Below are 27172 nucleotides of genomic sequence, written 5' to 3' on the forward strand. Positions count from 1 at the left end.
AAAAACAATTGAAGATCCACTTTCTTGATGTGCTAGAGGAAAACTCTATCATGCTTTATCATTGTTTGTTCAGCACTCACCTGTAAAAACTCACAGGTAACGCTGGTGTGTGTGTGTATGTGTTTCTACAGCTGCAGGCAGAAGGCAGCAGAAAGGTGGTGGATAAAAAGCAGAGTGAGTTCAGTATGAAGAAGATGATCAAGAAGCTTCACCTTAAAGAACCAGCTGAACATGTGATGGCCATCCTGGGAAGAAAGTAATCAACACAGACACTGATACACACTCATTTACAACTTCCACTGAGACTTCAGCAGGGTTTTATGATAAAATGAATCCTAATAATGAGCAGATAGAATTTTTTTTTCAATGCTCATTAATGTACAGTGTCTTAAACATTTGTAGTGTTTACAATGAGGACAGAATTAATAGAATATTACACATATGTACATGAACATCCCCATCATCCCGGACACCCAGAAAAGCTATAAAACAAGACAGGAAAGAGAGGAATAAAGGTCAGAAAAAAATGAAAATAATAATAAATTCAAAGGATAATACAATAATAATTATAATGAGAAATGAGAAATATGTAAATTAAAAATAAATAAATAAATACATTATAATAACATTTTTAATAATAATAATAATGATAATAATAATAACATTGCTCATGAGAAATATGTCAATTAAAAATAGAAAATAAAATAAAATAAATGTAGTTATATTTGTATTCATAATCTGTGCCCAGCTTCCATTAATGGATACATCAGAGGAACGTTTCAAGTTCCTGATAACTATATAAACAATTACCCGTTACTGCTTTAAACTGCATAACAAAGTCCTAGATATTTATAATAATCATTACACATCCTACTTAATGTGTAAATGTTGATATGCTGCTTTTAAAAGACACACAATAGAGTGGTGCAATAATAAGTCAGTGGAAATTCTAATCCATATTGCATGCATGAAGGCGAGGGGAAATGTGTCATATTTTGCCTTAGATATGCAATTCATTTTGTAACTTATTGTTCAGAGTATGAAGTTAAAGAGATAGAGGGAGGAGGAGAAAAAAAAGGTCTGATAGGATTTTTAATATTCCTCTTGTAAATGATGCAAATAACTTCATGTAAAAACACGCCCCTGTGTTTCTCTCAGGTATCCTGCTGATGTGAAGTCTTTCACTAAAAGTGGGATGAAGGGCAAGTGGGACAGGGAGCGAGCCGGGCAGCGCATGAAGCTAAAAGAGCCGGAGACGTGGGAACGGCTGCTCAGTCTGGAGGGAAACAAGGCTGCTACCTGGGAGAAACTCATCGGTCTGCTCAGCATGAACATTTAATGAGTTGTTTTAATAGTTATGAGGAGAAAAGACATTTTTTAAGTTTCAGTTCATTGTGAGCTCAGACAGAGTCCATGATTACACATATTGATGGATTATGTCTCTTCTGTGCAGACAAGAAGTCTCTTCCGTTCATGGCCATGCTGAGGAACCTGAGGAACATGATCACTAAAGGCATCAGTGAGGCTCACCACAACAAGATCCTCAGCAGACTCACCAACAAGGTTTTATTAATGAATAAACTCTTATGATGCAGAGTTTGAAGTTCTTTCTGTAACTTTGTGTTTTTGATGTCTTTACAGAAAGCTGTTATTCAGAGCCGACAGTTTCCATTCAGATTCCTCGCCGCCTATAAAGTCATCATGCAGCTTCAAAAGTTGGGTGAGACACTTCAATTTTAAAGCTCTCCGTGAAGAAACCATCCCATCATACCCTCACTGTAACATTTATGCTGAAACGATAAGCCTGCCACACAGCCCCCAGTACCCAAACATAATGGACGGATTCATTTGCTGGTCCTTGTAATAATTCTTCTTTTTCACACTCTGTCATCCAGCTTCAGCGTCACAGCAGGCCCTCCCGCCTGTCAAAGACATCCTGAAGGACATTGTGAAGAAGATCCCTAAGAGCAAACGCTTCAAAAAACTGGACTGGGACACGACTGTGAGGAGCAGACTGAGGGTGACGCGTGGAGTGCCGTTTATATACAGACTGTACAGAATGAAGAAGGCTCAGCTCATGAAAGCAAAGTAGGAGAACGTTTATCTTTGTTCTGATTCGTCCTGATTTATTTCCTTTAAATCTTACTTGCGGTTGTTTTGCTGTCTGTTGTTGATGTAGAAGAAACAATTCTGATCCCAATGAGCATGGATGGGAGTGTATGAAGTATTCTGACAAACCTGCTTGAGGCGAGAGATGTTATTTGGTTCTACGGTCTTTTATTGGATTTTTAATTATAGAAAAAAAAATGATTTCATTTTATTTGTATAGTTTATTTGATAGGGAAAATGCAAATTACATAGTATAACTTCTGCCTGTTACAAACAGCTGTAGTAATTGATGCTTTGGATATAGAGATTAAAGCTATTGCTAGTTTCCAACTCCTGTCCCCAGTTCGGCTTTTAGTAAGAGTGAGGAAGATAGAAAGATATCAAGATTATGTAAAAAAACATGCATACAATAACAATTATGGAAAATTCAAAAAGACCAGAGGGTGATGTATATACATCATGGTTACATACAACTACAACAAACAGTTACAAATCATGATGTAAGAGTTAAAAATGCTCACACCTCTGATGTTGCTTTAGCCACTCTTTAACGCTTTTGTTAAAGTCTTTATATCAACCTTATATCGACTGACCCAGGGAGGTCTTACTGTGTGCAAAATAGAGTACATCAAAGGTATATTCAAGTAACAAGTTAAACATAAATAAAAAAAAAAAACCTTGGACAATAATAACAAAAATATGAAACGTCCAACTTGTGAAAGAATAAGAGAGATAATATGAATTTGCCCAAATAAAGTAGAGATCTCTGATATACATTTTATGAAGACAACGGGACCGTTTTTTAAATTACCTTATTCTGAATAAAATATAAATATATATATTTTTTTTTCTTTTATTCATTATTATTTTTGGGCCCCCTGTCAGTCATGGGCCCTTAGAATCATCCTAACTTTTCCCCCCAATACGGCACCACTGGCTATATAGCTCGGAGTAAGTCCATGTAGAGCTTTAAAAGTAATCAGTAAAATCTTAAAATCAATTCTAAAACATACAGAGAGCCAGTGCAAGGAAGCTAAAACCAGAGATATGGTCGTATTTTTTGGTTGTGGTTAATACCCTGCTAGCTGAGTTCTGTACAGTTTGGAGACAATCAAGGGATTGGTTGTGCAGGCGGCTAAAAAGACTAGTGCCTGGGAGCCTTTTCATCCTGTGGACTGAGTCCAAACGCTGCCGCAGTGACAGAAAGCTCTTTGGGTGGCCTAGTGGTCTAAGCGCCCCACATACAAAGGCTACAGTTCGCGTTGCAGGGGTCGCCGGTTCGATTCCTGTACGGTCGTCCATTTCCTGCATGTCTTCCCCCACTCTCTACTCCCCACATTTCCTGTCTCTCTTCAGCTGTCCTGTCAATAAGGGCAGAAAGGCCAAAAATATAACTTAAAAAAGCAAAACAGATTCATTTTTAAACTGTAGTGAAAGGATGGCGGGTAAAATATTCCATTTTCTAAAAGAGTGAGCATAAATTTTCACTGAGATCGAAACTTATTTAATTAAGACGACAAATACAAGTTTAAACCCTCATGTGATGAATGGAAACCTTAACTATAACCTATTTCAAACAGTAATGTCTCTCTTTTTGTGTCTGTGTCTCCAGTGAGAGGCTGTTCACTGTCAAACTGTTGGATCGTTACCGTGCAGCTCTGGAGACGGCCGTGCAGCTCTCCTGTCGGTACAACGTGCCCCCGTTCCCAGGACGTACTGTTGTCCTGCTCAACACATGCATGAGGGAAGATCTCGACATTAAGAAGAAACTGGACTTCTGCCTCCCACCAGATTCTGAGGAGGAGGAAGAGGAGGAGGAGGGAGATGAAGAAGAGGAAGAGGAAGAAGAAGAAGAAAAGGAGGAGATGGAGGAGGAAGACAACAAGAAGGAGGAGGAGGAACAGGAAGTAGATGAGGAAGAGAAGGAGAAAGAAGTAGTGGAGGAAAAAAAGAAGAGGAGAAGAAAGAAGAAGCCGAAGAAGGAGGATGACAATTTCACTCCATCTGTGAGGGCCTGTGTCTCTGAACAACAAACATGTCATCATCTCATCACTCTGTTATTAACCTCCCTCTGTTCTCTCGTCCTCTCAGGTGAATGAGATTGCCTCCCTGCTCTCTCTGATGATCTGCAGCAGTGCTGAGGACAGTCACCTCTACCTGTTTAATTGGTATGAAAGTGGAGAAGTCAAGCTGAAGTCTGATGTCCTCCTGGATAACGTCAGGACTGTGGGCAACACATTAAAGGTCAGAACTGTTCTGCTCTTTTGTTTCATGTAACAAAAAGTTATTTTAATCTTCTTTTAAATCCTCTTACAAGCACACCTCTTTTGTGTCGAGTCCATAAAAGCACTAAGATAGTGTACACTGAGCAGCCACAACATTGATTAGACCTGCTGAGGGTAAAACCAGCCCTGACCTGAGGAGACATGGACCCCACTAGACCTCTGAAGGTGTGCTGTGATATGTAGCACAAAGACCGCAGCAGAGCCTTTAAGTTGTGAACATTTTGAGGTGGGGCCTCAGTGCTCTGTACTTGTTTGTCCATCACATCCCACACATTAAGGATTTAATTGAGATCTGGGAAAATTAGAGACCAAGTCAACACTGTTGTGTTTGCTCACACCACCTTCTTCTATCACTCTGACAGTAGTCAGCATGGACACCCTGACTGGTCTGCATCTCCACAGTCCCAAACACAACAAAGTGTGACACACTGTTTTTTTTTCTGACACTTTTCTATCAGAGCCAGCATTCACTTTAGGCAAGGCAAGGCAAGTTTATTTATAAAGCACCATTCATACAAAGAGCAATTCAAAGTGCTTTACAGTGCTTTAAAAACAAAACAGCAAACACTTCAAAAATTTTAATTTTATATGCGGCCAGTTATGTTTGATCTAGTCTCTCTCTCTGTACTTATATGTAACTTGTATGTATATGTAACTTAACGTACATAGTAAATAGTGTTGGGTCTTGTTATTTATTTAAATTAGGAGGGATTATTAGAAATAATCAGCCCCCCTCTCTGCTCTGAAGTCCGTAACTTGCAGAGTCTTACTGTCCCGCCGGACACAGAATCACAACTGATCTTGTCTTAACCGAAATGAACCCTTCAATCATCGATTCATCTCAGAACTTCTTCCCAAGGATTAAGACTCACACATTGAATCTTTTCTGTGTCGAGTCTCAGCCTGAAGCTGGCTCAGACCTCTTGACACCCCTGCAGGGTGCCCGTATGCCCAACATTTAACTGTAGATCCAATATCAGGTTAATTCCATAACGCCATACCTTGTCAGAAAATATCCAATTTAAAATATGACATTAAACCAACATAAGCATGAAACCATAAAATATTTTAAAATCTAAGATCAAGAAAGAGAGAAAGTAAATTTAGTTATAAAATTTCATTAAAACTCAGTTTGTTAAAATAAATTAAAAGTTTGTCGTTACAGAAATAAAATAAAAACTAAGGTTGAAAAATGAATTTGCATCCATTTAAGGGGTGGAGTAAGCAGCTAAAAGAGGAATGTTTTTTAGTCTGTTGGGTCTGTTTTTTAGCTCCTGTAGCTCCAGCCTTCACTCCTCAAATGCATTAATTCGGATTAGTCGCACATGAATCTGTCGCAAGTTTTCCTTCCTTTGACCTCTTTTGGTTTATACTGACTCCTGCAGATCAGGAACACCCCACAAGAGCCGCAGTTTTGGAGAGGCTCTGACCCAATCGACGAGCCATCATAATGTGATTCATGTCAGTCACTCACATCCTTCCACTGATCCATATTTTACTGCATCAAACACATCAACTCTGGGGACAAAATGCCAAACACTTCCTCCCCACTGACAGGTGCCACTGAAAAACAATAACCAATGATACTCACTTCACCTGTCAGTGGTCATAATGTTATGACTGATCGGTGTAAACTTATAGGTACTTGATTCTGATTGGTCATCACATAGGAACAGTCTCTTTCTTCCAGCAGACAGTTGTTGAGGATGCAGCTCTAATCTTGGACTCTGAAGGACCAGTGCAGAGTGAAATGTTCAGATTTTCTTGTTCGTGTGAGAACAGAAATGTTAAAGAAAATGAGCTGAAATTTTGTTCCTTCATCTTTTCTTTTACAGAAATGTAGACAGCGCACAGAGGGGGACAACAATTTTCATTCGTTGATGTTCAACAACAAAAACAAGGTCTGGGTTTTTTACAGTTAGGTTTTATTTTGACAGTTCTGCTGCTTATTTTCTTATTTATGATTCAAATTGAATAACATCACTTGATAGATCATTGAGAGACAATATTTTAATATAACATGATTGTTGTGTTTTTATTTGGACAGAGAATCTTTAAAATCAAATGTTTAACTCAAGCCAAATGGAAGTGACTCATGCACATTTACAGGCAGCTGAGTCTGCAAAAGAAGAAGAGTCAGAAAAATCAGAGGAACACACATATGCACACTGAGGGTTAAAGCTGCAACTTAGCAAAAGTTCCCTGACAGTTGAACTACAGTAGATGTGAGCCAAGATGCAAATATGCTCTGCAAAGTGAATGTTAGATTTAACCCTTTCCTTAAACAGAGTGTTAGTATAATATTCACCTGTGTACTTTTCATTCATGTGTGTGTATATTTTCTGGATACTTAATGCAGTGTAACAGCACACAATGACAGCTACAAAAAGACTTCAGAAGCTATGGAAGCTATTGAATGACATTTGATCACCATGTTACCGCACTAAAGGTCCTTTTTTAAAAAAAAAAGAAAAAGGAAATACATATTTATTTATTAATACTTCTAAAAGTGTGATTAGCTGATCCAGATGATCATGGAAGATCCTTTTAAACGAGGGGGGTAGATATAATCCTGGGCGTGCATGCTCTCTTATATCTCAGATTGACAACATCATTGTGGTGACTGACTCCTGGACCAATAATATGTTGGAGTGGGACATCGGGAACTATAAGAAGGACGTAAACAACAAAGCCCTCCTGGTGAAGATCTACTTTTCAGAACCGTAAGCTCCAACTCTCTGTCCATGTAGCTGCTGTTGATCGTAATCATGCAGACAGTATTTGAAATAAAGGTGCACACAAATCCCCACATCTCATCTTAGTGTCTTTATATTTTTAAGTTGTAATAATGTGCAGTAAAATAGTCACATTTATAGACACAGATAGATCTTAACATTTACCTTTCAGCTCCTCTGTGTCTCACTTCCTGTTTCTACCTTATCTTGAATTGATCATGTATTGTTCTTTTGATTTCTTGCAGAGACCAAGAGCAGGTTTCCCCTGACAGGAACTGTATACACCTCCAAGGCTTCAGTGAACAAATGCTCAGGTAAATATTTTCTCACTCACTTTGATCCAAAACCACTCACTTATTATCTCTTTGGACTGTCATACAACTTCAATCATTCAGTGTTTCATGGTGTATACTGGTTTTGTAGAATTTGCAGAAAGTTTGATGAAAAGATAAATATTACTCTTTTATCTGACAGTTCAAAATAAGGCAGGACAGGACAGGGCTACCATAGATGGAGATTAGTGTATTTAGTCTCAGCTTAGCCGAGACAAATCAACAGGTCTATCCAAGATTGAAGGTAACAAAATACACTTTATTTGATACAGTAAACAATCTTTTTTTAATCCATGCAAAATCTAAGCTTTGATGAAATCAATAAGTCACTGCGCAGAGCAAAAAAAACAGATTTTTAGATATCCTCAAATAAATAGAAAAATTATACTTTTGCGCTTACATTTTTTTTTTAAACATACAACACATACTCACATACAGCAGCACAGTCTGGTACTCCAGCTGCACTGCAGCAGAAAGAAAGGATGTCCAGCGGATTATCAAAACGGCACAGTGGATTGGAGGTACCCCACTACCATCGCTCAGGAACATCTACTCAAAACGAGCCTCATGAATTATGAGGGACTCAACGCACCCCAGACATTCCATGTTCACCACCTTACCCTCAGGCAGACTCAGAACAATCCACACACAGACGAACTGAATTAAGAACGGCTTCTTCCCCAAAGTGGTGGACAGACTGCAGAACCCGTTACCCAGCCCTACACCCTAAAACCAGATTTCATTGACTCCAGCCACTTTGTTGACAGCACACTGTACATAACTGTCAGTTATTTAAAGTGACAAATGCACATATTTATATTTTTATATAGGTAAATATTTGAAGTACTTTTTTTATTTATAGATTGAAAAACTGCTGTATGGAAATGCTGCCAAAGGAAGTTTTGTTGTATTTCTTTTTGCAATGACAATAAAGTGCCTATCCTACATAGGTTATGTATTACAGAGCTTTAGAGATGAGGTTTTGTAATGTTTTTCTTAACCTTTTAAAAGAACCATGCCAGCTCTTTCCCCATATATCCAGTCTTTATGATAAGTTATGCTCGGCTGCTTCTGGCTGTAGCTTCACATTTATCCCACAGGAATCTGAGTTATAAAGTTCTTCTCATCCAAATGTGACTAAGAAAGTAAGTGAATGTTTTTCACACAAGATTAACCAGACATTTCACAACTTGACCAGGTTTGTTGCAGAGCGAGGGTCATCCAGGCTGATGGAACATGTGGAGCATTTAGACAAACTGTACAATGTCCCTTCATTAGAGGGAGCTAAAGGCCCCCAGACCTCAACCAACCTTGTCTCAATACCAACCAGCCCGAAGTTAAGGTAGTGTTTTGTAACTTATTCCCTCAAAGAATTCTTTCAAACATTTATTTTCCTCACTAGTCTAACACAAACTCCCTCCTCTGTCTCCAGGTGGAGAAGTGTCCGCGTGTTTGTCTCCTCCACTTTCAGAGACATGCACGCTGAGCGGGACATCTTGGTGCGCAGCGTGTTCCCCGAGCTCAGGCGTCGTGCTGCTCAACACTGCCTCTACCTGCAGGAGGTGGAGCTGCGCTGGGGTGTGACGGAGGAGGAGTCGGAGCGGGCTGCAGAGCTGTGCCTGTCGGAGGTTTGTCGCAGCCAGATGATGGTGGGAATCCTGGGAGAGAGGTACGGCCTGGTGCCTTCCAAACCTGTCCTCCCTGACCTGCCGCAGTACAGCTGGGTGAGACCCGTGTTAAATTAAATCTGCTTTATAAACAGCTAAACTCCTCAGAGGAGCTTTAAGGTGGTTTTATGCTACATGGAACAAGAAGACAAAGAATTATGAACTTTGATTCTTTAAAGTCAGAGAGAATGGAGCCCAAAACTTTTAATTTAAATGTTCATTAAAATACTAAAGAAGACATATTTAAACCTCTTTGGGCAGCTAGCATCGGCTCCAGGCGGCATGTCTGTCACAGAGATGGAGATCCGTCAGTTCCAGGCTCTTTACCCTGACACGGCACAGCAGCGAATGTTCTGCTACTTCAGAGACCCAAACATCACCAAGTATGTTATCCATGCTCACACTGACAGCTCACTGTTTAAGATTTTTAGATGAAGTTTTAAATATTTGGAGTTCTTTTGAGTAGTTTCTAATGTCGTAACACTACGTAGTTTGCTGAAAATCAACAGAAGTATTTTCTGTTTTATAATCCTGTTCTCTCCTTGTGTTCATCAGATCAGTTCCTGTGTCGTGGAGATCTCATTTTGCTCCTGAATCAAAGGAGGCGGAGTCTAAAATGAACTCTCTGAAGAGAAGTATTCTGGACAATAAAGTGAAGGTCACTAAGAAGTGAGTCATCTCAACAACAACTGCACTGAAGATGAAGGAATTTCAAACTTGTATTAAAACATTTGAACTCTTTTTCTGTTTCAAAATCAGGTCTATTGAAGGTTTGTAGTGATGTCTAAGCTGAGGCTTTTTGTTCCCTTCTGTGTCACAGTTACTCGTGTGAGTGGGGAGGGGTTGTGGATGGAAAACCATATCTGAAACGCCTAGAGGACTTTGGGAAAGCCGTGCTGGTCGACCTGTGGACGGCTGTCGTGAAGCAGTTTGTTGAAGTGAGTCACAGAATCATGGTGAAAGAAAAAAGGCTCAAAATATGTATAAAAAGCTGCACCAGTATAGGACTACACTGTTTCCAAAGTTCTTCATAAGTATTAGAAACATTTTGGTCACACTTCTTGATGATGCTTCTTCTTGTAAGTGGTAATTCAATCATGAAGTATCTTTGAAACACCTTCACAGTCTGTCTGATTGTTGTATTTTTCAGGTAAGTGCTTCAAAAAGTCCACATGTTTTCTATGGAGACTGTTAATCTGACAAGTGACCATAACTGTAAATAATAACAGGGTGGGTAGAAAGTCCAGAGCTAATAAAATCAGCAACTGAAGATGGAAATAACAAATATCATATTCTCCATGTGACAGGAGGATCATGACGCCGAGGCCGTGTCTGATGTGAAGGAGCAAGAGGTCCACCAGGGAGCGCTGCAGAGACAGTTCTTCGGCAGACAGAAGCTGCTGAGTGCAGCTGCAGAGATGGTGGAGCAGGTCCAGACTAAAGGAGGGATGATGGTGGTGGAGGGAGGAGCTGGAGAGGGAAAAACTGTCTTCTTGGTACTTGTTATTGTCTTTAAATAAGCTCTTAAATCTGTTACTGTTACTAGTTTAGGCAAAGCAAGACTAATAATCAACCAGCAGAGTGAAAACCTTTTTTATTACACATATTTCTCTCTCTGTACACAGGCGGCTTTAGCAGAGGCTCTCAGGACAGGAGTGAAGTCCAGGACAAAGCTCGTCTGTGATGTCATCACCTACTCTACAGCTGCCAGCCAATCAGCTCATTCTGTGGAGAACCTGCTCCGATGCCTCGTTCAGGGGTTGAGGAAAATGAAAGACACTAAGGAGGAGGCACCTCTACCTCACTCTTACAGGTAGTTATATATAAAATGTTCTTTTTAAAAAAGTTCAACATCATGTTTCCTACACACTAACTTTCCTTTAATGATCTCTCATCACAGAGATCTGCTGTCAGAGTTTAACTCCAGTGTAAGTGACATGAAGACGGTAAAACCTCTGATGCTGCTTGTTGATGGAGTGGATCTCGTTCAGGACGGCAGAGGTCAGCTCGTCTCTGATTGGATACCACAGCAGCTTCCAAAGGTCAGTTACATGGATGGAGAACTACAGGGAAGAAGACTGCAGTTTAGAAGTGCTAGCCAATAGAAATACAAAAATAGATATGTTTCTTTCTTGTCAGGGTGTTTGTTTGGTAGTAAGCATCCCATCCAAAGCTGCTCTCCTACAAACTCTGTCCAAGAAAAGAGGCATCGTCCTGTTCTCTCTGGGTCAGCTCACCATGCTGGACCGAAAAGAAATCGTTCAGAAGGGACTGGACAGGTTCGGGAAGAAACTCAGTGACTCTGCATTCAACAACCAGGTCTGTCTTTAATGTTCTGTACTGAAGATATTACATCGTTCATTGTGTTTGAACTTCTGGATCCATGCATCATGCTGTTGTAGAAAGCTAGATTCTTAAATGTATTCCTCTTTTCTTTTCCCTAAACCTGTTCTGTGTTTGCTTGTGCAGCTCCAGACGCTGGTGATGAAGAAGGGAGCAGTGAGTCCTCTGTACCTGCACCTGGCCTGTGAGGACCTGAGGAACTACGCCTCCTTTGACAAGGTTCAATATATTTACTTCACTCCCTCAGGGGTAATACTGGTTGATGTCCGGTGTTGTTTGGTGATGCAATGCTCAAAGCTGCATTAGGTGTATGCTTATGTAAAATTTTCTATCAACACTTTGTAACACTAATTAAGAAGCATATAACATAACATAAACAGTGTTAATGACAATATATGCCATCAGTTTTGCACATTTTTAATTTGTTACCTTACATTATTATCTGTTTACCACATTTTTAATTGTATTTTTGTGTCTTAGTTGAAGGAGAACCTGGAGGGCTTGCCTCAGTCTCTGGGTCAGTTGGTGCAGTACAGCCTGGACAGACTCTGCTCACAGCACAGAGGCATGCTGGGACTCCGCTGGGCCCTGGCAGCACTCACTGTCAGCACCACGGGTAAGATGAGCAGAATTTTACAACATTTGAAAGATTATTTTTGTACCTTCTGCAATGACTGATGGGTAAAGTGTTTGTAGTGAAATGTAGAAAGCACCCAACAGTTTCATAGATGAAGGAATGTTATACTATAACATGTTGTCATCTCGTCTGACAGGCCTGAGGGAGAGGGACTTCTACTCTGTACTTAACACATGCAATGACTTACCCTCAACCGATGCACAGGTCACATGGGAGGAAGTTCTTCACCTGTCCAGGAAGCCCAGACGACGCGTCGCAATGGCAACTTTCACACAGATAGTGCAGAGTCTACACAGGCAAGAACCTGAGTTTGAGTTTGAAGCAAAAGTCTGAGGGTTTGTTTAGAAGTAGTGGAAGCAGCCTCCAAGAATATATACTGTACTCGAAAACTTCAACTAGTAGCACAGTCTTTAAATAGTTTCAATCTATGAGCTCACCCTGCCTTTATTTGGGGCAGGCTTTAATTTGGGACAGGCTTGTAATTACCTTTTAGCTCAGCAAAGATTGGGTTTTTGTTCTTATTTCAGACTTTTTTCTCCATATTTAAAGACAGCATGAGCAGTAAAACCCTCCCTGTCACTTTTGGAGTATATTTTTCTTCATCCTTCGTCCTGATTAACTTTGGGGAGACTATAACATTGGTTGATGATGTGCTGGGCTCTATGGATCCACTTGTGCAATGAACCAGCAGATCATTAGCCCTCTTCCTCCACAACAGCTGTCTTTTTTAACCGTCTTTCTCTGACAGAAGTTGAAGCTCAGCGTTCGTGTGTCCTCTCTGATGAATCAGTGGAGAATTCTTTCTGCTGCTTTTGTTGTGCAAATTTGACAGCTTAAACCCATTTTTTCTGTGCTGCTGTGACAATCAATTAATGTGCTGTGTTGCATTTCAGTTAAGTTTAAAAAGACAGGTGCTTCATTGCACATACAACCAGTTTTGAATGAATGTACACAGGCCTCTAATTAAGACCTACCTTTATTCATCAATAGTACAGCCACACCAGGGTTCCTTAAAGGGACCCTGCCTTGAATTCAGATTGGCTTTTACTGGAAGTTTTACACTATTTGAAGTCAATGCGCTAGTGTCTCCAACCTGAATTATTTTGATCAGCCAGCAGGGGGCAGCTCCACTGGCTGTAAGAAGAAATCTTTGAGAGATGACCCGAGTTCTCTTTTGATTTAGATTCTTTGGAAACGTTTTCGTAATTTGGTTAACATCTCACTCACAAGTTTCAAGTTATCTTCAAAACAGAATAATGTTCATTTTGTAAATCAAGGTCAGTCATGAGTCAAATACAGAGTTAATCAGGTTATATTTATATTTTAAAAACACATTTTTCATGCCTGTTCTTCATTGGCCAAAATTAGTATCCCAAGAAATTCAACATGAGACTTGCTATGAGCTAGCGTTAGTTTCAGCAGACTACAGATTATTGCTTTACTCCGCAAAATGCCAAACTTGGATAGAAATGTGTTTGACTTGGATTCTTATCTGCAGTCTGATTGGTTCGTCTCATTGTTCTGACACCGATGACCTGCTGAATCTGACCAATCCAGAGGTGAGGAGGGCCTTTGAGGACTTTCTTCTACCAACAGAAAAAGATAGAACCAGAGCTCACCTTGTGCTCGCAGGTAGATTACACACACTCTTTTTCAAAACATGTCAGTCTAAGTTTCTGTGCAGTTTAACTTCACCATCCTGTCCTCCTGTATACAGCTCACCTGTGGGCTCTAGCTAACTCACAGGGTGCAGACACCTTCCTGCACTGTGAGGCCAGCTCTGTCATGCACCTGCCTACAAACCTGGTGAGTCTCCCTCTGTAATATGTAAAGGTAAACATCATGAGCCACAGTAGTTTGTCTCATTTAGTGCAGAGATCAAAAGTTAATGAGTGTATTGTGTCTCATTTGTAGTAAAACCTGACAAGTCCAGATATTAATCTTATTCCAAGGTTTTACAAGCCATGACTAAGTTGATTATATTGAGACATACAAAACCGAAATGCTTCATCAGGAAAAGTAGCTTGTACAGAGAAGTTTTATTCCTCCTTATTCCTGGTCAGAAACCCAGATAACCACAGACACTGGTATGTACTTTTAGGTTTAACTCCTGTCTTCCTTTGTCTTGAACCAGATTCAAAGTGGTCAAACGGAGGCTCTTCATTCTCTGCTCTCCAGCTACTACTTCCTATTCGCTCAGGTACGCCATGGCCTTATACACCAACTCTTGGAGACCTACAGCCTGTGTGGTAAGTATGTAGATACTGTTTAGTGAGAATATCTGCTTTAAAGATTGTTCTACCTCTGATTCTTCACGTGGTTTCTTGTTAGAATGTTGCAAGTGATTACCCAGCAAACATTTTTTAGATAAATGGTAAATGAACCTGTGTATTATTGCCCTTTCTGTAGATAACGATCATGACTCTGCAGCCTCAGGTAAGTGCTTCAAAATAAATAACTCAGTTTCCTAAAGTGAGTGATTTAAACCTCCTTCAAGTTCACGGTCCTCTTTGCTTTCTCAGTTGGTTCCCAAAGTCGCCTTGAAGACTGCCGTGGTTTCCTGAAGCGTCATGCTCGGCTGCTCTCCTCCTGGCCGGCTCTTTTCATCCAGCAAGCTCTCTATGAGCCTCCTAAGACGTCTGCTCACACCTGGGCAAAGGGCCTCAAAGGAAGGGTCCGTGTTGTAGAGTGGCTGAATAATGATAACAAACTTCAACAGGAGCCCAGGTATGAAGGTCACAAGAAGTGTGTCAGTGAAGGATTGGGATGTTGACTTTTGAACCTTGTGTTTAGTATTAAATTGAATATTATTATGTCAGACTGACTAGTGGGGCTTCTGTGTTTGATCTCAGTGAGCTGGTATCGACCTTCTCCTCTGAACCGACCTGTGTGGTTGTGAGCTCGGATGAAGAGCTGATGGTGGTTGGCACCGGACAGGGAACACTGCATATCATCAACACACAGACCGGACAGGCATTAACATAAATCTACCACAGAAAGCAACTGCTTTTGCCAACTTCGATTCATGACAAGTACTAATATAAACTCTCCTCTGGATGTGGACAGGAAGTGAAATCCCTGCTGAGCAGCTGTGATGGTATCTCTAGCTGTGTGTTTCTCAAAGATGGCCGCCTTGCTACCACCTCCTATGACGGACGGATAGAAATCTGGGACATCGAGAACAGCTGCAGGTGAGAGGAGGATTGAACAGAAGATACACAAATACATCCTCCTGTACAAGTCTCCTAACTTTGAATCATGCTTCATCTCTTTGCAGGAGTGCTCTCATTGATGCCCACACTAACACAATAACAGCAAGTGACATCACTGCAGATAGGAAGAACCTCGCAACCGTGTCTCTGGACTTCACGTTGAAAGTTAGTCTCATAAAAGTCTCATTAAACTGTTATTATAATTGAACTGTACATGTAATGTAACTATGAACTTTTTCCTTTCCTCAGGTCTGGTCCTCGGCTAAAGGTAACGAGGTAGCAGCCCTTCACAGCTCCAGCCCTTTGAACTGTGTGACCTTTGACCCTGAGGGTCACCTGCTGGCTGCAGGATGCTGGGATGGGAAAGTCATCATTTGGAACTGGCTCCAGAATAAAATCATAACAGTGAGTCGTCCAACATGGAGAGCTGTATTTGATTTTTAATGCCTAATGCTCTCCCCTTCAGATTAAATGTTATTGTTGTAAAACCACTCAAGATAAAGGAATATGAAAAACTTCGGGTTGAAAGTTCATTACTGTCCCAAATCCTGAGCCAACATGTAGGTGGTTTAGGTACTTTGCGGATAATGTAGGTGGCAGATTTAAAAATGCAAAAGAGTGTGGTAAAAACAGATATTTAGATACTATTTTTCTTGTCCACTGCCTTGGCGAACCTAAAATCACCCTTAAATATGTTTGTTTAATTGTTAAATGGAAGATAGGGAATAAGAGTATAAAAGTGACTCATAGTCCCAGTCCAGATTAAATGTGGGTGATGTTTTTCAGTTCTTCTTCTGTGTGTTTCCTCAGAACCTGTCCGGTCACCGGCGCTCCGTTCGCAGTGTCTCCTTCGCCCCCTCCTCCTCCATGCTCTGCTCCGGCTCTGTGTCCGGAGAAGTCAGGGTGTGGTCGGTGCCCACCTCCACCTGTGTGGGATGTTTCCAGGCTCACTGCGGAGCCACAGAGGCCCTCACCTTCCTGGAGGAGGGGAGCCTGCTGCTGACTGCCGGCTCTGATCACATGGTGAGGATATAATAAACCCTGGATCACAGAAATATAAATATCTGAATAATTAGGCAGCATTAATCATGTATACTATATTGTATTAACTCAAGAATACTTTTTTTTGTTTTTTAAGTTTGCATTTTGATCTTCTTTTTGTTACTCAGCTCCATCTCTGGTCTGGGGGACTTGGATGTTCAGTTACTACATTAAAAAGTGATGTGGTAAGCTCTCTATTTATCTTATTCATCTAGATCCACCTCCTTCCTCTCAGCTACCCTCCTGCTGTTTTGTGATAAACTAACTATTCTCTATTTATTTTGTGTTCTAGGGCGAGCAGGAGCCTCCTCGTAAGAAACAGAAATCTGTGACCTCTGCACCGGCTGCTCTGTGTGTGGCTGTTAATGGAGACTATGCTGCTGTGGGATATCACGGTGACGGCATTAAACTCTTCAGTCTGGAGTCAGGTGTGTTCGATTTGCAAGTGAAAATAAAAATCTAATTAACAGAGTTAAAGAAAACAGCCTTATTTTAGTTTTGAGTGTCACACATTTGGACTTTTATAGCTTCATTTATTTTCGTAATGTAGTCATATTTATGTCATTTTTTAAGTATGTCTCTGTTCCCTGTCTTTTATATTTATTTCTTTGTAAAGTTCCTGAATACCTGGTCAGAATAATTTGAATTTGATATCCTTGATATTTTAAGATTACAGAAACTTTAGCAGCACACATAGTTGAGTGTTTGTCATTTAAAAAGAGTGGATAAAATAAGCCTGTACTCTATTTGGTCATTTGAATATAAATTATGTGTTTTTGGTGGGGATAAATTGGTATTGCAAACCAAAACAAACCACTGCTACCCCTTCCATTATGGTGAGTTATAAATAAAGAGAGGGGAAGAAGTGGACGTCTTTAAAAAACAAGTTCAGAAACCCTTCAAATCTTTGTAATTACAAATCACACATCTGTATGACCTCCTTATTTCAAATCCTCTATTTGATTCATTTCAAAATCTTCATACACACAGTAAACATGTTGCACAAAATGAATACTATCTTCTTATTGATCTGGAAACCATACAGACTCTTATTATTTATATTTAAATCTCAGGAGAGAAGATCTGGGACTCAGGGCAGCTCGATGTGACCGTGCCGTGCCTGCGGTGGGTCTATCTGAAGGCAGAGCAGAGCGAGCCTGAGTTGCTGGTGTCTGCAGGCAGCAACATTCGTCTGAGGATCTGGAAGAAGAAAGAAGGAGTGGAGGGGCTGCACAGAGGTCTGGACATGTGTGGGGGGTTTGGTCACCAACGTCGGCCCATCCTGGCAATGGAACAAAACTCAACATACCTGGCTACAGCTTCAGGTGAGTGACAGTGAAGTAAACAGATGATTCAGTGTTTATAGAGAAAATCTGTAATCTTTTTGTCTCTGTACTTCTCTCTGACTCAGATGACTGCAGTGTTGCTCTGTGGCTGCTGAGCGATCTGACTGAAGACCCCTTCATGAACCCTCATGCACTGCTGAAAGGCCACACAGGAGGAGTGACCTGTCTGTCTTTCAGTCCTGATGGTGGACAGCTGTTGTCAGGGGGAAAAGATCAGGTACAGGGTGTTGATGCTGTAACAACAACACAATGATCAGCTTTAAGTTACATCATACACCATACAAATTACATCACCTCCTGTGTGTGTGTGTGTGTGTGTGTGTGTGTGTGTGTGTGTGTGTGTGTGTGTGTGTGTGTGTGTGTGTGTGTGTGTGTGTGTGTGTGTGTGTGTGTGTGTGTGTGTGTGTGTGTGTGTGTGTGTGTGTGTGTGTGTTTGTTTCAGGCTTTGATGGTTTGGGATGTGAGTGTGACTCCTGCTGTTCTCTCCAAGTCGCTCCCTCACTCTCACAGAGACTGGATCACCGGCTGTGTGTGGACTCCAGACTGTGTGGTAAATCCTTCATACTAATGTACTGTTATAATGATAGTGCTACTGTGTTTCTTTAGACCTGTCTTTATCAGTCTCTCTTCTCTGTTCCAGGTAAGCTCATCAAACGATGGCAGGCTTTGTTTCTGGGATCTGCAGGCAGCCAAATGTCTCAAAGAAATCTCCTGGACCAGTTCTCTCTCATCAGTCTGTTGTCTGGTAAGAAAATGATGCATCTTTCAGTCACAGACTTAACACTATGTGTTGTTCCCTTCTTTCCTGAGAGACCTTTGTGCTTTGTTTTAATTGATGTATTGATGGAGTAAATGAGGTCTGTAGTTTGAGTCTGAGTGGGTTCTTATTTCCTCTCTTGAGGTCTTCACGTAGGAACAATCCTCAGCCTTGTGTGACTTGTTTTTTGTCTCTCTGTCTGCAGGGACAGTTTGTGATGGCTGGCTGTGCAGAAGGATCACTTCATGTTTGGAACTGGGAGACAAACTCAGAAATCAGCCACATCGCTGCACACAAACATCGTATTCACCACTGCTCTGTTCTACCAAACACAGGTACACTGCTCTAATAAAAAACATAATGAGTATACACATCATAGTTTGACATTCATTTGGAATACTCTTTTTTTTTTTCCAGATAAGAACAAAGAAGTCAACCCAGAGGAAATGTCTGTCCTCACTACGTCTGATGATGGCACAGTGCAGCTCTGGAAACCACTACAGGTCTGTCAATCAAAACAAAATGAAAGGGATGTTTGAAAGAATTTTACCAAATGAAGTTCAACATTACTGCTTTTAGTCGTTGTCTTATTGGCAAACAAGACATTTGAGGACATCATGTGTGTTGTTAAGAACAACTGATGGACAGTTCACTATTTTTAGACTAAAAACATATCAAACGGTAAGGAAAATAACCTACAGATTACAATAGAAAAATCTCAAATTAAAGTGTCAACTTTAATCCATGTTTTTTGGTCTCATTTTAGTTCTTGGGCTCTTAACCGTCATAAAAGGCAAAAGATTAAGTTCTATTTTTTTTTCTTCTTGTGTCTCCCCTCTCACATTCTGCATCTTTACAAACAGGTGGAGCACTTCAACACCTTCAAGGGTCACAGCGGCTCCATACATGGAGTCGTTCTCAAAGAGGGTCTCGCAGAATTCCTCACTGTTTCTGAAGACTGCTCACTGCGATGCTGGACGTTGACAAAAGGTTCAACTTTATACTCTGCTTTTATATGATACCTGTTTCCCTGTTTATGAAATGCATTACCCCAAAACATGGTTATATACTTAGGGTGTATATATTTAATGAAAAGTGGGGGTACTATGTAAACATCAGTGTTGCCAGTGCAGTAACCCTACTTCTTTTTAGCTATCTGATTGGAAACCTGATATATTCTGCATGTGCAACTATTAATTACTCATGTTTAAAGCTCCTTTGAGAAACTAAATGTTACATTCAATAAAATATCCAAATATTCCCCCATGTCATATCTTGAAATATATATACTCAGTATTTGGCTGGAATATTATGAGATTTGGGGCACTCTTTGTCATTGAAGCATAAAAATACTAAGAAATGTGATGTGTGTGTGGCTTTCAAAATATGACATCAGTCAAATTAGAAAAATATCTCTATATTCTGAGAGTTTTAAAGTGCTTTCATTCCTGTGATCAGCTATGCTCCAGGTATGCCATTTTACTATGCTGTGGTCGGACAATATCCAGTACGGATTTCATCATATATTCATACTTTAAAATATCTGAGCAAAAACATCTCTGGGTTCAGATGTATTTTGCACAGTGAGAAGCTAAAATCCTTGCAGCCTTTTTGAGGACTTGCTGGTTAAAAGAGAAATGTTGTTAAGTGAAATGTTTTTCTGTTTTAAATCCACTTCACCTCTGTGTTGTGTTTTTTCAGAGGGTCCCTCCAGCCTGAGAGGTCCAGTCACAGCTCTGTGCTTCTCTCAGAGTGATGATCTGCTTCTTGTTGGTTATGAATCCGGATATCTGGAAATTTGGCAGAACAACACCGTGATCGGCCACAAGCAGGTGAGGACATGCATGAGAAACACCATGAATACTGGACACATACAGGTTAGTTTTTGTTGGTGTTATTACATAGTGTCCTCTGTGTCAGATTTCAACCAGCACCGTCACAACGATCTGCTCCATGCCTGATGGCCAGTACGCTGTCAGCTACATGGAAGCTGTTGATATTTGGAAGCTGGTGTGGAATCAACAACACAGCAGAGCACGGTAAAAAACAATCACAGTACTAAGCAGTCATACAAAAAAATCTGTTTTCTCATGTTATTTTTAAACCTTTACTCGTCAGATGCTTTGTAAAAACTTTGGTAAAAACTCAAGAAAACTACATGAGAATCAAGCCAATCAATGACACACTTACTATTACCAGCATTTATTTGCAGATGACAATGGACTGTGATTAAAATCCGCAGATGCAAACAGAAACCAAGAGTTGTGTATTTTTATTGTGGTGTTTCATGCCCTCATTTTTTCTCTACTTTGAAGCAGTGATAAGTTGAGAATTATACATTATCGGATTGATGTGTAAAAATCAGCGCATTATTCCTCAGAGCATCCTGTGACTTTGATTTAAAATCTAACCAGTCATGATGGAGATTACTGATACTGATAGGAAGCTACATTACTAAGAGACTTCAGAAAGAAAGAGTCTGTTGTTGTTGCTGTGTAGAGTTCATGTGCTGTGAAATAAAGATAAACAGAGAGTGTATGTTTATATGAGAGTGCTGATTTAATGGATACATGAAATAACGTGCTGCTCTGCCCTGTGTCTCTGATTCTCTCAGCCCGGTGAAGGTCAGTACGAAGGAGGTGAACAGCCGGGTGATCTACCTCTTGTACTGCTCGGTCCTGATAGCCGTGTCTCACGACGGAACGATATTTGACGTTCATTTTACTGAGGGTTACGAAAGGTGGAGCCACACAGCAATGAGGTAACACATGATACTGTAACAAGATGTCTCAGGGTTTTTTTTCACAGTTCATTTAAGGAATCATTAGCATTTGGATTTTGACAGACAACAATGTGCTCTAGTTTTCCTTGTGTTTACGTTAGTGTAGCGACTTCAAAAAGCTGCTGAGAGGCTGAGGTTGGGCCAAGGAACCTGTCTGATGCGTTCTATCAAAAAATCACTGATCCAAAAATAAGTTTAACTTTTTATTGACGAAAAATGATAATCAACTCATGATAATGTGCACAAAATCAAAGAAAGAAAGCTGTCAACAAAAAATATGGCGACCCAGCTCACCTCTTCTCTCCCACTCAAAACGAAAGGTAACAGGTGGCTTGAATGAATAGAATAGTGTAATGGCAATTTCTTGTTCAGGTCATGATGTCAGCGTGATGGAAGACAAACTCATGGAGAGACAAATGATTGTCTTTTGTCAAGTTTTATTGTCACTACTCTTTGCAAAGAGGGAGAAAACAAGTGACCACGAATGAAACGTCTCTCAGTCAAAGTCAGATATCCTCTGCCCCGAAATGTGAGCTCATAAAGCATATATCAGAGAATGAAAACAGGTGTGGTACATTGACAGGAAGCTTCTTCCAAAAAGGTAAAATCCGGTGGTCTAACAAAGATCATTGATGGGTAGAATACAGTATCTGTAAAAGAAGGAGTTATGGGAATACAGGAAACCTTACTTCTTATCAAACAAAAGCCTTCTGTGTACGCCCTTAGAGAACTGCCTGAAACAGTTCCTATCAGTCTTACACAAGCACAGAGAAACACAAAGAACAGTTTATTCATTCATTTTCCACCACAATATCCCCGCCCCTAACACATGACCTGCTATTTACCTAATGAAAGTGACCACGCAATAAACCATGTCATAAACTAAACAAACAACAAAAATAACACATAAACAATAACCTTCCTTAAACCTGAAAAGTAGATAATATATACACGAATCCTTCATCCATGGCTCCTCTCGTTAGCTTTGCTTTTCCTTGTTGAATTCAGACAGAGGGATGTCAGTTCAAGTTAACCCGTTCACAGAGTTTTGGAAAATGTCTTGAATAAAGCTGATGGCTTTTTTTTATTAGTATTTTAAAATCAAATGTTGCTGCTGATGTTATTTTTTGTGATATTTCTTGTTTTGTGTAGATTAAACCCAACTGAGAAACAAATTAAGATAGATGAAACTCATCAATACTAGTTTTTATTAAGTGCACAGCAATGCAACAAGAATTTTTCTCTTTTTTGCTTTTTAAATTTAGAATTAAGGTTTCTTTTTCTGTGTGTGTTGAAGGTCATTCAATTAATATTTTAACATGAAGAAAATACAGTTGTAGAACAAAATTAACACAGTGTTCCCTACCTCCTCTGCCCTACTCAATAAGCGCACCACTCCGCCCCATTACACTTTCACCATACAGATAAACATAGAAAATGAATTATGTATACATAGAAATAATTGAAATAATTTCTTAGTCCTTACTGGGATTAGTTCTATAAAAAAGCTTCTGCTGAGTTCTTTGTGCGACCTGTCTGTTTGTGCCTTTTTTGATAGTCTTGATATGCAGGATTTTGATTTGCAGCTTTTGTTTAGTCGGGAATCCGTTGTAATCGCTGTAAACGCTCTTTACTAATGAACACAATCAAGTCTGTGGGTTTTGGGCAGTATGGCTGGTGGGTCTCCTTTCGTTTCTCTCAGTTAATATAAATTTTAAAGAGATTTGTTGCCACAGCTGTGTGATTTGTGACTGTATTGAAAAGATAAAAAGCAAACATTTATATTTTTTGCGTTACCCTTTCTCCTTGAGCCTCTTTTTTTTTGTCTGACAAATGTTTGTCTGACAAATTTAGAAATTGAAAATAAACAAGTAATAAAGGGAGAACTGACTTTATGAAACAGTAATATTGACCTGGATTTGGGTTTTTATTTCTGCAGATTCTTTTGACTCATAGTTAAGGTGGGGAGTATGTTTTAAACTCATAAAAGACTTTAAACTTACCCCAAGTTCCTCATGCATTTTTTGTTTTGTTTTTTTGCAGGTGGCATCACACAGTCAGAATATTGCAGGTGTTTAGAAATGACGAAAAAAGCATGTGGCTGGTGGGCGAAGCAGAGGGACAAGTTGCGATAGGTTTCATCGTGAGTTCTGATCGACTGATCTAAAAATTTAATGAAATTATAATCACATTTACACGTTTCCATTAAAAGTGAATTCTAACCTGAAGTGTAGTGCATCACTTACTTTCATTTCATTCATGTCACTGATGCCTCTGTTATCTTTTTCCTCAGTTTGCGATTGGCCCCAATCTAGAGTTGAGCAGAACTTTTGGCTGTATGGATATGGACACTGATGAGGAGGAGAAGAAGGGGAGCCTGATCACAGCTGTTACTATCAACAGAGGTACTAACATCCACTAGTTTACTTTTTGCTTCTTTTACTCCAGCCATAAAATTTACTACTAGAACTAAAGCTTCTTCTGAAACAACCACGGTGTGTTTTTCATTTTCCTGCAGATTTAATTGTGTGCGGAGACCTGAAGGGGAACATGTGGTTTAAATCCTCTCAAGAACCCTCTACATGGCGCAACAGAAAACCTGTAAGAGTGCAGAAATGCATGACTCGCATCTCTAACCCCAAAAAACACAGCATTTGTGATAAACAATAACACAATGTAGTCCGTGAGATCAATGGCCAACCCTTTAGAGCTTCCGATCTAGTCAACAGCTCAAGTAAAGGACTTGAGGCCAAGATTTCTCATTAATTTATCTTCATTTACTTTTTGTGTTTGCAATACTTTCAACTGAAAAGCTCAGGTGTGAAATGTAATGGAGAAGAGCATCTGTCTGACAACATATGTGTGAGTATTTTACTGTTTTTGATATTGATGTTAAATCTTCAGGCCCACAGTGACAGGATCAGCGTGCTGAGACTCACTGACCGCACCATCATCTCCGCTTCCTACGACAGGACAGTGAAGCTGTGGGACAGAAACACCAAGAAACAGGTACATTAGAGACTTTTGGTTTGGTAAATTAACACCAATACCTGACCTCTGTCCAACTACACAAATATATGAAGCAATGAAAAACCCACTGAGAAAGGGTTGTCTTTTATTTGCAACATGTGTCTTTAGAGATTAAACATATACAATTCAAACAGGGATGTTTTTTAACTGAGACACAACAAGGCTAGTTGTTTTCGAAGTCTTTGTGCTAATGTTAGCTTTTGCTTCATGGTTAACAAACACAATCAGACCTAAATCATCTTTTTTTTTTTTTTTTCTACCTTCCTCTTCCCTTTCTCTTCCTGCAGGTGGGAATGTTTGTGTGTGGAGCTCCTGTTCGGTTTTTGGAGGTGAACCCTAAAAAACCCACCGAGCTGGTCTGTAGTGATGCACAGGGAAAGCTCTACTTTCTCTCCTGGAAAGAATAATCCTTAAAATGTTTCACACCAAAATGACTATGCCTTCCAAAGGTTGCCTTTCCTCTTTGCTTTAGTGGTAGCAATTGTGCAATAAACCTCAAAATAGAGAGGATACCTTTACACTTACAGGAATGCAAGCTATGAAATAGCTGCTGAGCTGTGCCTATAATTTAGATATTAGGAAACTTGCAGATGTAATGCGCAAGTATAAAACAAGCTTTAAATATATTTGATTTTATTTGGTATGAGATGTTTTATGTTAAGGTTTGTTTTATTTGGATATTGGATAAAAAAATGTTTGATCAGCACTTTGTTTTGTTTATTGTTTCATGTGTGCTTTGTGTTATACATTTGCAGAGTTCCTTTTAATATATTCACATTAATATAGTTTATCTTGAGAATTATAAATCACTATAAAAATAATACATTCCCTAATGACAAAATTGCTGTCTCTGCCTTTTGTTGTGATCTCTGATAAAATAATTAGTACACTTGCTATCCAGTATGGAAACCCCATTCAAAGTAAAGAGTTCAATAAATTCAATCCAATCAAATGTCACTTCTCCCACATCGGCCAATCAAAATCAAGAGGGGGCGGGGTTTCTAATATCAACAGTGGGACTAGCTGGCTAGCTACCGGAAGTTAGCTATGCACGGTTTATTTTATGCATCCAGATTCGTTTTCGGACCAGAACGCGACAATTTCATGTTATATTTGTATTTATTTTTATCCTTAAGAAAATGCTAATTTTAAGCGTACATGGCAATTTATCACGGATTTAACGTTCACTGCCAGGGAAGCTGAAGTGTCGCGAGACAAATTGCGATAACCTTGCAACGGTAACCTCTAATGAGAAGAGTCATGAAATTCAGCACGAAATTCGCCGTTTTTGGACACACATTTCCTTAAAACTGCAGTCTCTCTGGTTTCGAGAAGTAGTCGCAGTTAATCTCAAATTCCCAGGTACCCAGGTTACACCAAAAGGTAGAAACGGTCACTTCCGGTCCCTCCTTTGAGCCAATCAGAGTCTGAGTCACGTAAACGTCAGAGTACCGGTCGAGTAGCTTTTAATATGAGCATGAAGCCGATATAAATGAATGTTTCCATTTTTGAAGGATAAATGGTACAGAAGAGGATTAGGGCCACTGGGGGGAAAAAAATGAAGGTCCAATATTTTTTATTATTATTCTGAGATTTAAAGCTCCTGTGAGGAACTTTCTGTTTGTGTTGGCTTTGGCGCCCCCTTGTGGACTAAGTGATCTTGCTTATTTTGTCCTGTACATGTGTAAATTATGTTATCTCCTGCCGCTTTCACCTAACAGTCAACTATTTCACTCATTAAGAATATTTACTGCAGAAAAAGGGTTTTTCTTTGATGCGCTGTCAATCACCTCATCTGACACATACCCCCTCACAGTGATTTCAGGCTTAAAAATAACAAAACAGAAATGATCAATTCCTTTTCTAACAATCTTGTTTGCTTTTCTAGGTCATAAAAAGCCATCACTGTTAATTTCAGTCCATTTCATGACCACTTAAAAACTCCTCACAGGAGCTTTAAGTCAAAATTCCGAGAAAAAAGCCAGAATTGTGAGTTCTGACTTTTCTCAGAATTCTGACTTTTTTCTCAGAATAATTATTAAAAAATATATAGAACCTCAATTGGGAAGTCAATCGCAGTTTTGAAACAACCAGGGCCAGAAAAGTTAGGCGTCACTTTGATGAAGACAGCCGCCTCACTAACGCAGAGAGCAACTTTCGAGTGAACGTTTTTAATGCCTGATATCATCATCCAGAAACTGTCCCAAAGATTCACCAGCTTAAATGGAACTGGGAACATGTTCCTGGACTACATCAGTATGGGGGTTGAATGGTTCACCACGGTTCTGTTTGATGGAGACAGGTACCTGTACCTGCAGACAAACCTGAACGCCTCTCAAACTGGAATTCCTTGCAGGGAAAGTCTGACCTATGAGGAGAACCGCATTAAAGCTCATTATAAGACTGTATCACTGGTAAGTAACAGGACACAGCACTTTAACATGTAACAGGAATGAATGGGGAAGGTACGGAAGAGGATTAGGGCCACTCAAAAAAAAAATGAGGTTAAACATTTTTTTTTAAATTATTATTCTGAGAATAAAGTCAGAATTCTGAGAATAAAGTCAGAATTCTGACTTTAATATCAGAGTTCTGACTTTAATCTCAGAATTCTGACTTTAAATGTTTGACCTCAGTCAGTGGTCCTAATCCTCTTCCGTAGGAAAGAGATATGAAAATACTCAAGTATCTCAGATGCATCAAAAAGTGATTTTTTTTTTTAAATCTGTCTCTTTGTTTGCGTGTCCAGATTTGACATGTATGATCATGCTTAATTATTATTATTATTTCATTGGCCCTCAACGCTGGCCATTACGGTAATAAGTACAACACTACCGGCCAATCAGCTGTACTGCAAACTAAAGCCGTAAACCAGAGTACATTCAGTCTTAAAGGT

At 39.8% G+C, this 27172-nt stretch overlaps 1 protein-coding gene across 1 annotated transcript in view; it reads left to right on the forward strand.

Moving 5' to 3' along the window:
* Positions 1–24979, forward strand: part of LOC117827131 (telomerase protein component 1-like) — a 28722-nt gene extending 3743 nt beyond the window's left edge. Inside the window, exons 8-56 of the mRNA XM_034703624.1 lie at positions 132–256; positions 1159–1316; positions 1454–1563; positions 1642–1720; positions 1896–2088; positions 3722–4115; positions 4201–4353; positions 6230–6295; positions 6996–7117; positions 7375–7443; positions 8660–8803; positions 8894–9185; positions 9390–9511; positions 9684–9797; positions 9949–10066; positions 10436–10624; positions 10754–10941; positions 11029–11170; positions 11268–11447; positions 11598–11690; positions 11952–12087; positions 12245–12404; positions 13607–13740; positions 13826–13914; positions 14243–14357; positions 14518–14544; positions 14631–14835; positions 14961–15081; positions 15175–15299; positions 15386–15485; positions 15570–15725; positions 16131–16343; positions 16490–16546; positions 16654–16789; positions 17435–17686; positions 17773–17924; positions 18150–18257; positions 18348–18452; positions 18670–18799; positions 18882–18967; positions 19328–19454; positions 20166–20296; positions 20385–20503; positions 21079–21225; positions 23290–23389; positions 23540–23651; positions 23765–23847; positions 24151–24255; positions 24564–24979. Of these exons, the coding sequence (XP_034559515.1) occupies positions 132–256; positions 1159–1316; positions 1454–1563; positions 1642–1720; positions 1896–2088; positions 3722–4115; positions 4201–4353; positions 6230–6295; positions 6996–7117; positions 7375–7443; positions 8660–8803; positions 8894–9185; positions 9390–9511; positions 9684–9797; positions 9949–10066; positions 10436–10624; positions 10754–10941; positions 11029–11170; positions 11268–11447; positions 11598–11690; positions 11952–12087; positions 12245–12404; positions 13607–13740; positions 13826–13914; positions 14243–14357; positions 14518–14544; positions 14631–14835; positions 14961–15081; positions 15175–15299; positions 15386–15485; positions 15570–15725; positions 16131–16343; positions 16490–16546; positions 16654–16789; positions 17435–17686; positions 17773–17924; positions 18150–18257; positions 18348–18452; positions 18670–18799; positions 18882–18967; positions 19328–19454; positions 20166–20296; positions 20385–20503; positions 21079–21225; positions 23290–23389; positions 23540–23651; positions 23765–23847; positions 24151–24255; positions 24564–24683 (6702 nt within the window). The 3' untranslated portion in view covers positions 24684–24979. The remainder of the gene's footprint in view (positions 1–131; positions 257–1158; positions 1317–1453; positions 1564–1641; positions 1721–1895; positions 2089–3721; positions 4116–4200; positions 4354–6229; positions 6296–6995; positions 7118–7374; positions 7444–8659; positions 8804–8893; positions 9186–9389; positions 9512–9683; positions 9798–9948; positions 10067–10435; positions 10625–10753; positions 10942–11028; positions 11171–11267; positions 11448–11597; positions 11691–11951; positions 12088–12244; positions 12405–13606; positions 13741–13825; positions 13915–14242; positions 14358–14517; positions 14545–14630; positions 14836–14960; positions 15082–15174; positions 15300–15385; positions 15486–15569; positions 15726–16130; positions 16344–16489; positions 16547–16653; positions 16790–17434; positions 17687–17772; positions 17925–18149; positions 18258–18347; positions 18453–18669; positions 18800–18881; positions 18968–19327; positions 19455–20165; positions 20297–20384; positions 20504–21078; positions 21226–23289; positions 23390–23539; positions 23652–23764; positions 23848–24150; positions 24256–24563) is intronic.
* Positions 24980–27172: the final 2193 nt, after the last annotated feature.

This window comes from Notolabrus celidotus, chromosome 15, assembly GCF_009762535.1.
Source record: "Notolabrus celidotus isolate fNotCel1 chromosome 15, fNotCel1.pri, whole genome shotgun sequence".
In the NCBI taxonomy this organism is placed as follows: domain Eukaryota; kingdom Metazoa; phylum Chordata; class Actinopteri; order Labriformes; family Labridae; genus Notolabrus; species Notolabrus celidotus.